The following is a 13,070-nucleotide window of genomic DNA, read 5'->3' on the forward strand; positions in this document are numbered from 1 at the left end:
CCATGTTAAGAAGGTATTCTCAATAAGCACCAAGGGCGCTTGTCTCACTAATGGCCTCTAGTTAACCCCCAGGCATTTTGTTTGCTGGCATTATAAGAAAAGTGGCCCCTTACAGATATGGTTTACTAACACCGCTCTAATTACTCCTCTGGCACCTAGGATGGTGATAATGTCAGTGAGGTATCCCTCTAGGCACTTCTACCTATTCCCTTGGCTTTTAGGATAGTAGCCATATCATAGAAATGCCCCCCTTAGGGATCTATCCCATATGTCCCAATAACAACTCTCTAACCATTATCTGGCTTTTTAGATGGTGGCTATATCTAAGGAGATGTCCCTTAAGCACCAAGAGCAAATTTCCCTATAGCACCCCAATAACTACTCCTCTGGCTTTGGAATAGTGGTCATGTAAGAGAATTTCCCCGTAGATAACCAGGGCATTTACCCCTCCAGGTCCCCTCTAGCCGCCTCCTTGGCTTCTAGGATGATGGTCACGTCAGCAAAGTATTCCTTTTAAGCGCCCAGGGCACATGTCTCACTAGCTCCCTCTAGTTAACCCACTGGCTTTTTGGGATGGTGGTCATATCAGAGAAATTGCCCCTTAGGCACCTAGGGCGCATGGTCTACTAACACCCACTCCTCTGGCTTCTAGAATGGTGGCAATGTCAGAGAATTGCCCCCCTTAGGCACCCACAGTACTTGCCTCATCAGCACCCCTCTATATGCCCCCCTGACTTCTAGGATGGTGATCATTTCAGATAAATTTATGAATTGAAAATATTTGGCAACTCTCCTAATATGGGTCTAGTGCTATGTCTAACTTGCAGTACCACATTTCACCACATCCAAGTTTCATAGAAAATAACACAACAGCGCCCCCACATCTGGCCAGTCTGTAACTACCTTGGAATGAAATGATGGACCTCTCAGAAGATATAGGTGAAGCCTTCCCTATACGAAGAGCTTTTAGAGCACAAAATGGATGGGTACACTATGTATCACGCCATGCAGATGCAACTTTTTGGACGATGATACATCTGCAGATTTTCCCTCTTTCAGACCTTTTGTATGACTACTATACATGTGAAATCAGTTGCTTAGGTTTCCTTCTGCCTTCTGTGTACCTTAGCAGAAGACTGTATCTCATCGGTCCAAAAGTCCAGTCTAACACCTAGAGCCTCAGTGCCCGGTACTGCTGACTCTATGGATGCCCTGTTGTGCCCGGGACCCAGGACTCTGAGCTTATTAAGAAGAAGCCCTGAAAGTCCCTTTGAAGTTGCTTGGCCACTAATACGTTGTATCTTCTTGTCCAGGTGATAAATGTACCTGCATGAGACTACAGCTCCTTGTTTTAGCTCTTTCTTGGTGAGATGGTAGAATTAGAATATCGAGTAAGAAATTCCATAGCTTTGGGGGAATGTATGTCTGAAAGTCATATTTCTTAAAGAGCAGAAGGGAATAACATGACATATTAGAATCATAGAATCGTAGAGTTGGAAGGGACCTCCTGGGCCATCTGGTCCAACCCCCTGCTCAAAGCAGGATTCGCTAAATCATCCCAGACAGATATCTGTCCAGCCTCTGTTTGAAGACTTCCATTGAAGGAGAACTCACCACTTCTCGTGGCAGCTTGTTCCACTCATTGATCACTCTAACTGTCAAAAAGTTTTTTCTGATATCTAATCTGTGTCTCCTCCCATTCAGTTTCATCCCATTGCTTCTAGTCTTTCCTTGTGCAAATGAGAATAAAGTTGATCCTTCTACAATGTGACAGCCCTTGAGATATTTGTAGACAGCTATTAAGTCTCCTCTCAGTCTTCTCTTTTGCAAACTAAACATTCCCAAATCCTGCAACCTTTCCTCATAAGACAGGGTTTGCAGACCGGTCACCATTCTGGTCGCTCTTTTCTGAACTTGCTCCAGTTTGTTGATGTCTTTTTTAAAATGTGGCGCCCAAAACTGGACACAGTATTCCAGATGAGGTCTGACCAAAGAGGAGTAGAGGGAAATAATGACTTCACGTGATCTAGACTGTATGCTTCTATTAATACATCCTAGAATTGCATTTGCCTTTTTTGCTGCTGCACCACACTGTTGACTCATATTCAGTCTGTGATCTATTAGTATACCCAAGTCTTTTTCACATGTGCTGTTGCTTAGCCCTATTCCTCCCATTCTGTATATGCTTTTTTCATTTTTATTGCCCAGATGTAGTACTTTGCATTTTTCCCTGTTAAAAAACATTCTGTTAGTTGCTGCCCACTGCTCCAGTTTATTTAATAAATTAACACTGAGTATTAATAATAATCTTTATATAGCGCTAACATATTCCGCAGTGCTTCACAGTTTGCACACATTATCATCACTGTACTCACAATCTATATTCCCTATCAGTATGTCTTTGGAATGTGGGAGGAAACCCATGCAAACTCCTTGCAGATATTGTCCTTGGTGGGATGTGAACCCAGGTCCCCAGCGCTGCAAGGCTGCAGTGCTAACCACTGAGCCACCAATATTACCTTTGGAATATGGTGTTGAGTGGTTTGTTAGTTGAGTCAAATGTTTGGATTAGGGCACCCAATGAGGCTGTAACACCTTTTTATTGCTATCTGGTACTACATGTGTATGGTGGTAGTCCAATGTCTGGCAATATGGCACAAGACCTATTGACCATGACTTCCCTGACCTTACAACATCCTACGTCACTATTTTATATATATATTTGATCAATAAATGTTCTCAATACTAACTCTACATTTCTCCCTTTCAGGTCAAGGTCTGGTTCCAGAATCGAAGGACCAAACAGAAGAAGGACCAGAGCAGGGACTCTGAAAAACGTTCCTCATCAACTTCCGAGTCATTCGCTACCTGTAATATTTTACGGTTGTTGGAACAAGGCAGACTGTTATCAGTTCCGGCTCCCCCCAACCTGCTTTCACCTAATCAAAACCCATTAGGTAATTCGTCGGCAAACGGGTCCAGCCTTGGAACATCGGGAAGCACATCGCCCAGTATGAGCAGTACCCCGCCAGGAGCTGGTGCCTTTACCCTCCAGGTTCCATCCTTAGCTTCCGCCACTTCGCCAAGGCTACCGCCTCCCATTTGTTTCCCCGGTCCTCTATTGGGGAGCCTACATGAAATACCCACTGGGTATGGACTAGGAAGCTCAGCCTTTGAGCCTTATACCCGGCTGGAAAGAAAAGACAATATCTCTAGCAAAAAGGCAAGTTCCTAAGAACCACTGCCAAAGGGAAGGTGTCAAAGTCGAGTTCACTGTGTTTGCTTCTCTGCCCACACACCTACGTACTGGTCTTGCAAGTTGAATGTCAAGAGACTATTGAGCCAAATGTGTCTCGTGGTGTGTGTGTGTTTGTTCTCACGGTGATAATATACATTGTACAGAGGCAGCTCTATGACATGTCCAGTGAAGGGCGCCGGTCCTCATTTTTCCGACCACTGTTAATTGGTCTGTAAGCACTCTTGCCACATTGCTAAGTGGGGTTGTCCATCGTGGGATTACTCTGAACTAAGAAAACCGATGAGAAGACAATTGCTCAAGACTGGAAAAGAAAATGAATGGGTGGGGGAGGGGTACTAATTATAATTGCGAAGTCATTTAATGCATATGGAGCCATGTTACCTTGTCTTTCCTGAAGTTATGAGCTACGTTCACTGTAAAATGTAATGAAATGGCCACAAGCAGAGACAAAATGGAAGGAGCAGAGTATTGTAGAAGTGAGGATTGCCGATCCCGGGAGGGACGGTGACCTACCCAGCTATGCGACGATGTGAAATCAAGACTATGTATCCAGATAAGAGGGGGATAGAAGAGGACAACCGGAGACAATTATCTCGATGCATTTGTTCAGTATCTACAAATTGTGCTCTCGATAAAGTATGTACACCCCTAAACACGTATTGAAATACTACAGACATAAAAATCATGTAAACACCATATCTCTGGAGTATTTTAGTGGTGGCTTTACATCACCCCAGAAGACACCTGGCATTGATCACTATGATCTCAGGCTTACTGTATGTATGATTCCTAGTTCATAAAAGCCTAATTCAGAAATATCCGGGGGTTTTTGTGAGTTGCCACTTTAAGGCTTGTGTTGGACAGCTCCACTTCATACATTTGACAATCTGATTTATGGACCACTTTCTAATACAGTTTTATGTTGAAGTGGGCTCTATAGGGAGCTTACATGGCTGTTTGCAGTAGGTGTATCGGAGCCACACACTTCTGGCCCTGTACCGAGTATCTTTGGTCTGTACAGTATTTAACAATCATGCATGGTCTTTATACCCTGACAGATTGTCCATGAGCTGCCTACACCACCCAACCCCACCTCCGATCCTTCGCAATACATTTTTTGTCTGTAGGGATCTTCATTACTTTTTATGCCATCCTTTATTTCTTGCGGGATAAAACCCATTGATGAAATCTCTAAATGATTTCATCTTGCTACAATAATCCGAGAATAATCAATTGTTTCATTGCTATTTATTATAACTTAGTCTGGAATGGAAGGTCAGTTTGTAGATGCCAAAAAATCCAATAACTGTAAATGGAACGAAGTCTTTCCATGTAAAATTGATGTTTCTTTTATGGGGCAGGAAGATAAAACTTTAGAAAGATTTTCCAAATCCTAATTCTGGTGATTCGTGTAAAAAGTATTTGTAACTGTTTTCTGTTGGAGAAAAAGACCACTTTGTGCTCCTGGCTTGTACTTCTCTTGAGTTAACATCACTTCTATTGAGGTGACATCACTTGGCATTGGATGACATCACTGGTGTTAATGTGACATCACTCATGTTGTGGTGATAATACTTGTGTTGAGGTAGGGTCACTTGTGTCGGGCTGACATAACTGGTGTTGGAGTGATATCACTTGCGTTGAGGTGAGGTTACTTGTGTTACGGTGACATCACTGGTGTTGAGATGTCACTTGTGCTGGGATGACATCACTGGTTTTGAGGTGATGTCACTTGTGTTGCGGTGACATAATTGATGTTGAGTTGACGTCAATTGTATTGATGTGACATCACTGGTATTGACCAGTTAAAGCTATCAATGAGATAAAACTAACCATTGCCAGCAGCTTCCAGTTGGGAGGTCCCATTGACTTTGTGAGATTTGCATTGATAATAATAAACTGCTTCAACCCACCCAAATAGATTGTTTTGCAGGAAATAAAAGGGATCAGGTGATGACTCTACAATTTGTATGGTGCTCCCTTGAATACGAGCCTAATAACTTGGTTCCCCCTAGTTGTTTTCACCATGGAAACATCACATTACCAATCATGGAAGCATTAGATTGAATTTCCAAATTCAGTTAAACCCTTAAAAAGTATTTGTACCCTTTTTCTGGAGTAGCAGAAGACCACTTTGTGTCCTTGACCTGGTAGTTCTGGTGAGGCAACACTACTGGTGTTGAGATAATATCATTTGTATTGTGGTGACATCACTTGGCTTGATGTGACATCACATTGGTGTTGAGGTGACATCACTAATGTTGAGGTGACATCTCTTGTATTGAGGCAACGTCTCTTGTGTAGAGGAGACGTCTATTGTGTTGAGATAATGTCTTTTGTGTTGAGATGATTTCTTTTGTATTCAGGTGAAGTCTCTTGTGTTGAGGTGACATCACTGAAGTTGAAATGACTTCTCTTGTGTTGAGGTGACATCATTTGGCTTGAGGTGAGGTCTCTTCTATTGAGGTGGCATCTCTTGTATTGAGGTGAGGTCTCTTGTATAGAGGTGAGGTCTTTTGTATTGAGGTGACTTCTCCTGTATTAAGGTAATGTCTCTTGTATTGAGTGGACGTCTCTTGTATTGAGTGGACGTCTCTTGTATGGAGGTGATGTCTCTTGTCTGGAGGAGACGTCTCTTCTATTGAGGGGACATCAATGGAATTGAAGTGATGGCTTTTATATGGAGGAGACGTCTCTTGTATGGAGGTGACGTAGGTTATATCGAGGTGACAGCTCTTGTTTTGAGGTGATATCACTGGTATTGAGGTGACGTCTCTTGTATTTAGGTGACATCACTGGTTTTGAGTCCTTGAAAATATAAGTTATGAAGAGGTGAAAATATGCTTTGCCAACAGTTTTCATTTAGCGGTCCCATTGACTGTGTGAATTTTCATGGACCCTCAGCTGATGCACTCTCATCATAAACTTCTTAATAGTTGAATGTATAACCCACTCGAGGAGGCAGGAAGTTTTAGAGGAGATGCTGGGTTTTCAGGTGACCACTCTTCCAGTATATGGTTCTCTTGAATACCCAACCAACCAACTTGATTCCCATTATTTCTAAGAGGAACTCATTAATTGTCATCGCCATATTGTCACCATACCACAAGACATGGTGACATATTGAGATGCCAAGAATTGCCCAAGCAAAACATACAAGGCAAACCGAGAGCCCTACAAGCTAACAAAAGTTAACTCATGTTATGGTCTGGTTTGCTTTGTTCTGTAGTCCATCCATTCTTGACCACCATTAGTGACCGTCACCAAAATGAACTGGTGCCAATAAGACATCCTTAGTTTACAAATACAAAGGAAGAAACATGGCATCGTCACATGATGGTGGTGGCATATTAGAACCAAGTGGTGTAGTCAGTCACAGATGAAGTAAAGGTCCTAGCAAGGTCTGGGCAGCATCCAGCCACGGATTAGATGTTACATGGTGTATCCCCTACCAAGGAGACGGGCACAGGAGGATTAGATGTTACATGGTGTATCCCCTACCAAGGAGACGGGCACAGGAGGATTAGATGTTACATGGTGTATCCCCTACCAAGGAGACGGGCACAGGAGGATATTGTAGTGATTATTAGCTCTAATTTATCTTTCATCCTCCTAAGAAAACTCTAAATTCATATTTCATGTCAGTCTAAGGACAAAGTGTAGTCGTGCTTGGTGCTCGGTACTGAAAGGTGTTTTGACAAATCATTTCTTTTCTTCATCTTCACAGAATAAAACTTCTCTGCTTTTGGTAAATAAGATGTGTCCGTGTCCTTCATGTCCAGGTCTGATCTCATGAAACCTGCAATTATGGTTAAAGAAGATCTGAAACCTCCTGCTTATTGAGGCTTATTTGCATTATGAAAGGTATAATCAGTAGTGGCGCTACAGTATAAAGCATGGAGGCACCACTGATGGGTAAGATGGGAGGTTTCCGATGACCTCACTATAAACCATGGAGGCACCACTGATGGGTAACCTGCTCATATCTGAGCCTGTCCATGCACTCCCCTAATGCCCTAAGTGGGTCCTTCCCCCACCGCCGTCAGGAACCTCGTCCTTCGCTGCCACCTCACATTGCCCTGGCTAGTGCACTGGCCGGCAAGGGCATTAGACTCACCACTGCAGATAGTACAACACAGAGGACAATGAGAAACACGAGACTGACGGGGTGATAACACAACTTATCGTTCAATCTTTGTTTATTAAATATAACAGAGAAAAAAAAATATGGGAAAATTCAGACCGTCATAGACCATAAGAACATTACAAGCTATAGGCATACCCACAGTGCAACTTTTCAATTTCCTTAGCTCCGTCAACTTAGGGGAAGTGAACAACTATAGAATTATAATATGAGTCCTGATAGAGTATTTTCACGATTTCACTGAATAGTCCACAACTTTTTGTAGCAAAACCATCTGTAGCCGGATACAGGACTCCGATATTCTTCCAATTGCATTTAAGGTATTTAGGAAGTCCTCCGTGTCTCTTGTACTTATTGAATAAGGGAACAAACTATTAGTTGTAGCAGAGCTGTAAATAAACCTCTGAGTCCTTCAACCCTTATCAAGAGAAGAGCGTGCGAAGGTTAATGTAAATCAGAAAAACAACTAAAACATCTTAACATCTATATTTACTTATGGAGAACCAGAGATTATATACAGCATACCAGGAAACATGATAGAGAAGAGTAGAGAGAATAGAACAAGAAAAACAAGGGAGAGCGAGAAAGCAGGGAAAAAAAACGAAAAAAAAGGGGGTAGGGGACCTAGGGACTAAGATAGGAGTGGATAGACGATACAATAGGATAAAAAAGGGGGGAAGAACCCCTCTATAGCATACTGAGGAGGTTAATTTTTGTGAAGTAGATCTATGTGAGATGAGAAAAATCAAAAGGGAGTGGATTTAAGTCCAGCACAGGCGAACTTGCACTATCCAGATACAGTTTGATCTAGGGGTGCCCCAAATGCTTCATTACATCTCGGTGAATCAAGAAACAGGACCCATTGACTCCAGGTATGAAGGAATCCAGCCCTGGCACCAGTCATCTCCACAGTAAGGTCTTCCATCTTGTAAATCTGACCCATTTCTTCAAACCATTCAGTCAGTGAAGGACAATGGGGTGTCTTCCAATGTCATAGAATGACTACTCTAGCCGCCGAGAGGCAGAATCGGAGTATGTCCTGTTTTTGTTCTGTCTTTCCCTCATTTTCTTTCTCTCTCTCTGTTCTTTCTTTCTCTCTCTAATCTTTCTTTTTCTTTCCTCTCTTTCTCTCTGTTCTTTCTTTCTTTTCTTTACTTCTTTCTTTCTCTCTCTGTTCTTTCTTTCCCCTCTTTCTTTCTCTCTCTGTTCTTTATTTCTTTCCCCTCTTTCTTTCTCTCTCTGTTCTTTCTGCTTTCTCTCTCTGTTCTTTCTTTCTCTCTCGCTCTCCTTTCTTTCTTTCTCTCTCATTTTTCTTTTTTCTCTCTCTCTCTGTTTTTTCTCTTACTTAGTGCCAGTCAGTGTGCCCTCAGTACCAGTCAGTGTGATCAGCAGTGCTAAATGGGTGCGATTAGGCTTGGACATGGGTGTGACTAGTTGTGAAATGGGTGTGGCCGGGCGTGGCCTAAAATTTGCAGTCTTTGTCCCTCTTTCCCTTCTTCAAAAGTTGGGAGTTATGATAGGGGCAGCTATGACCAGGGGGTCTGGTTGCCCCATGGATAGCAGTTCTGCCAGGAATTCTGTCACCGTGCGTACAAAAGGGGACAGTTTTGAGCGCAGTACTGTACCTAAAAGCAATAAATAGGACTGAGCTGAAATACTGGGCACAGCTCTGACTACATGTTATATAGTCGTGTTAATCTCCTCTCACTTCTTGTAACCTACAAGTGTACAAAGATATTATATAGTCACCATGTGACTAGTGGGCCTCTGTAACTTCAAATGCCAGGGCTGAATTTTAGTCCCAGTCCGGCCCTGAGCATTCATCAGGGACGGAGGGGAAAGCAGCATGTAGAATCACCGGGCAACGATACCAATGGGAAAGAATTTTGTAGTTCCTTTCCTGAGCTGCACAGGCCATCGACAAACTGTGAGACAGGACGCATGCCTTCCTCCATTCTGTCTCCGATATCTGCATTTCAATATCTTCCTCCCGTCTCTCGAAAAATCTTGGTTTAGTCGTCTCTTTCCCTGAGTTTAGGATGTTGAATAACCGGGAAATACATTGAGCAGGCGGGGACTCCAAAATAAACAACTCCTCAATTTTAGTTAAAGGGATCTTAAAGCTCCCTGTTTTCTCCCCCTGGACAAATATGATTTTAATTGAGAGTATTCGAACCAAAGCATTGCAGGTCCTGTGTTTGTCAGCGATTCTAAGGGTGTCAGGTCTCGTTTTTTCAAAATATGGAAGAGAAGTGGTTCATCACGTTCCCACCAACTCAAGAATGTCTTTGCCTTCAATGCCAGGGGGATGTCCGGATTATGGAAAAGTGGCGTAAGGGGCCTATGCCTGAGGATATGTTGCCCGTCCTAACCTTTCTATCCCAGAAACTCAAGGTTGTTTCCAGCATACCTGTCTCAAGGCCAGTCATGTCCCTGCCACTGGAGGAGATCCAGGGCAAGCACCACAAGGGGGTTGCCACATCTAACTGCTCCAATGCAACCCATTGTTTGGATTCTCGATGGTGTTACCAGTCCAACAACTGGAACAGGATGGCCGCTTTATGGTATTCTTTAAAGTTAGGGAGGCCCGACCCTCCAAAGTGTTTATGTCTATATAAGATTTTAATTCCAATCCTGGGTCTACGATTTCCCCAAATAAAACCCGAAATAGCCGACTGGAATCTAACAAAGAATGAGACAGGGATATCTATAGGGATTGACTGGAACAGGAACAAAACTGAAGAAGCACATCCATTTTTATCGCATTAATGCGACCAAACCACGAGAACTTCCGTTTATCGTAGGTCTTGAGATCTTGAAGTGTTCTCTGAAGCAGAGGGAGAAAATTAAGGCCAAACAGTTGGGTGGAATCCCTAGGAACTACAATTCCCAAATATTGCAAGGCCGAATTCTGCCATTTAAATGGAAAACTATCTGCTAAGTGCAATTGTTCCTCAGAAGGAAGGGAAATATTCAATGCCTCAGACTTAGTGAAATTAACCTTAAAGTTATTAAGACTTCCAAATTCTTCAAATTCTTTAATCAAACAGGGGAAGGTAGTACGAGCCTCCTGAGACACAAAAAAAAGTAAATCGTCAGCAAATAAGGCAGTTTTGTAATGTGTCCGACTCCCTTATATTGGGATTTCGCCTTATGGCAACTGCAAGGTTTTCCATTATGATAACATAAAGCAAAAGGGATAGAGGACATCCCTGGCATGTGCCATGATAACACAACTTAGCTTTACCTTCCTCTGGTGCAAAGCACCACACAGCAGAATAAAGGCACCAGGATCACAAAACCAGCTGATACACCTCAGCAGCCAGCGAGATCCTCACTCCAGGCTCGGTCACTGTAGATTGCTCTATCACCGACAGTCAGCTGATGCATCAGGTGGCCATTTAAAGGTTGGTGGGAGTGGTCACCACCCACATCAGCTGACCTAGCCACACTGCAGTTACAACAGATTGCCAGGGAGGGAAACTGACATTAACCCCCGCTGGTCCTGAAAGGAAAAAAGCTACATTTAAAACATAGTGGAACAAGATCTGTCATGAATCAAAAAATGAGGGGCCACTGGACCCTCAACACCGGACCTCACCGGAAAAGACATACGGTGAGGACACCTTGAGCCACAAAGATTCACCTCTGCAGTCTCCTGTTTCTCAGGTTTATGGCGAACACAAGCCCAATGGAGATGGCAATAACATAGTATACGGAGGCACCACAAATGTCCAGAGTGCCGACCTGTTGAATACGTTGTGAACATGCATTACTGGGGGTAACGCCAACTGGAAAGTCCCCGGGCTGAGAATGGCCGACACCCGATATGACCCGATCACCCTAGAACTCCAGGTCGCAGTTGCGTACTTCCACCTGATGTTTTTGGTGGACATCCACACGTACTCATTCACACACAGGTCCGGAACTGAAAGTTTATTTCCACGTATGCGTCTGCCAAAGGATGGTGAACTCTTTGAGGAACCGACAACAGAGGTGTCTCCCTGTGTTACCAAACTCATACCCCCACTATATACAGAGGGAACCACCCACCCTCACCTGATCCCTCCTCCCGGGAGGACACCGAGACTCAGGCTTTACCTGTGATGAGAGTTGATTCCTGCCCCTACTCCCAGGTAGCTACTTAGCTGCCTCCAACGGAGAAGGGGTAGGTTGGAGAAGGACAGCAGAGACAGTAGCTCTCAGGCAGCAGACTTTGTAAGACAGGTCCCAACTGACTACCTCCTTGGACCGCCAATCTATCACCAGGTTGTGTTTCTTCAGCTAGGGAAGGCCTAGGACGATGGGAGTTGGCATACCCTCCAAGACATAGCATGACCGGGACTCCTCATGAAGAGCCCCTATACGCAGGTTAATATCTACAACTTGGGTCACTGTTCCCTGACTGAGAGGAACAGAGTAAATTGCCTGAATACTAATGGGTCTTGCCAGCATCCTACCCATCAGGCCATGGGTCTGAACAAAGCAAGCATCCACCAAATTGACTCCCGCTCCACTTATCCACAAGCACTGGTACAGGGAGGAAATATACATACCCTGGTCACCTCCCTTCACACGACCAGGGGGACGCGGCTTTTGAGATAATGTACACACTTTGGCGCGAGCTGGGCAGACACTGATGTAATGATGTCCACAGCACAAACATGCCCCCATACCACTGTGAACCGCAGGCAACCCTGTTTGACAGGAGACTCCTCCCACATGTATAGGTTCGTCCATCTGCACCGGTGTGTCCTCCTCCCTAGAGAGAACAACGAGGGGCAGATTTGGTGTATGTCTCTCCCTGAGGCGTCTATCCACCTGGATAACAAGGACTATGGCGGCTTCCAATGACCCAGGAGTAGCATACTGCACCCGAGTATCCTGAAGCCTAGCTGACAGACCCTGACAAAAGTGACTCCTAAGAGCAGGGTCGTTGCACTGCGTGTCAGTAACATAGTATTTACGGTTGAAGGGAGACTTTAAGTCTATCTACTTCAACCCATAGCCTAACATGTTGATCCAGAGGAAGGCAAAAAAAAACCCATGCAGCAAACACTAAGCTCCACATTGGGGAAAAAAAAAACTTCCTGACTCCACATACGGCAATCAGACTTGCTCCCTGGATCAACGCATTAGTAAGGAAACTAGTGTATATACCCCGTAATATTATACTTTTCAAGAAAGGCATCCATGCCCTTCTTAAATTTTAGTAGGGAATCACTCATTACAACATCATATGGCAGAGAGTTCTATAGTCTCACTGCTCTTACAGTAAAGAATCCGCGTCTGTGAGTATGCTTAAACCTTCTTTCCTCCAGACGTAGAGGATGCCCCCTTGTCCCCGTCACAGGTCTAAGAGTAAAAAGATCATTAGAAAGGTCTTGGTACTGTCCCTGCATATATTTATACATTGTAATAAGATCACCCCGAAGCCTTCGATTCTCCAAACTAAATAACCCCAAGTGTAATAACCTGTCTTGGTATTACAGACCCCCCAGTTCCCTAATAACCTTGGTCGCTCTTCTCTGCACCCGCTCCAGTTCAGCTATGTCTTTCTTATACACCGGAGACCAGAACTGTACACAGTATTCTAAGTGAGGTCGCACTAGTAACTTATATAGAGGTAAAATTATGTTCTCCTCATGAGCATCTATGCCTCTTTTA

General features: G+C 43.8%; 1 protein-coding gene across 1 annotated transcript in view; it reads left to right on the plus strand.

Annotated features, from left to right (window-relative positions):
- Nucleotides 1-7,015, plus strand: part of VAX2 (ventral anterior homeobox 2) — a 282,367-nt gene extending 275,352 nt beyond the window's left edge. Inside the window, exon 3 of the mRNA XM_073555083.1 lies at nt 2,771-7,015. Within this exon, the coding sequence (XP_073411184.1) occupies nt 2,771-3,235 (465 nt within the window). The 3' untranslated portion in view covers nt 3,236-7,015. The remainder of the gene's footprint in view (nt 1-2,770) is intronic.
- Nucleotides 7,016-13,070: the final 6,055 nt, after the last annotated feature.

Source organism: Dendrobates tinctorius, unplaced genomic scaffold, assembly GCF_039654945.1.
Source record: "Dendrobates tinctorius isolate UK_male_01 unplaced genomic scaffold, ASM3965494v1 ptg000216l, whole genome shotgun sequence".
Taxonomy (NCBI): domain Eukaryota; kingdom Metazoa; phylum Chordata; class Amphibia; order Anura; family Dendrobatidae; genus Dendrobates; species Dendrobates tinctorius.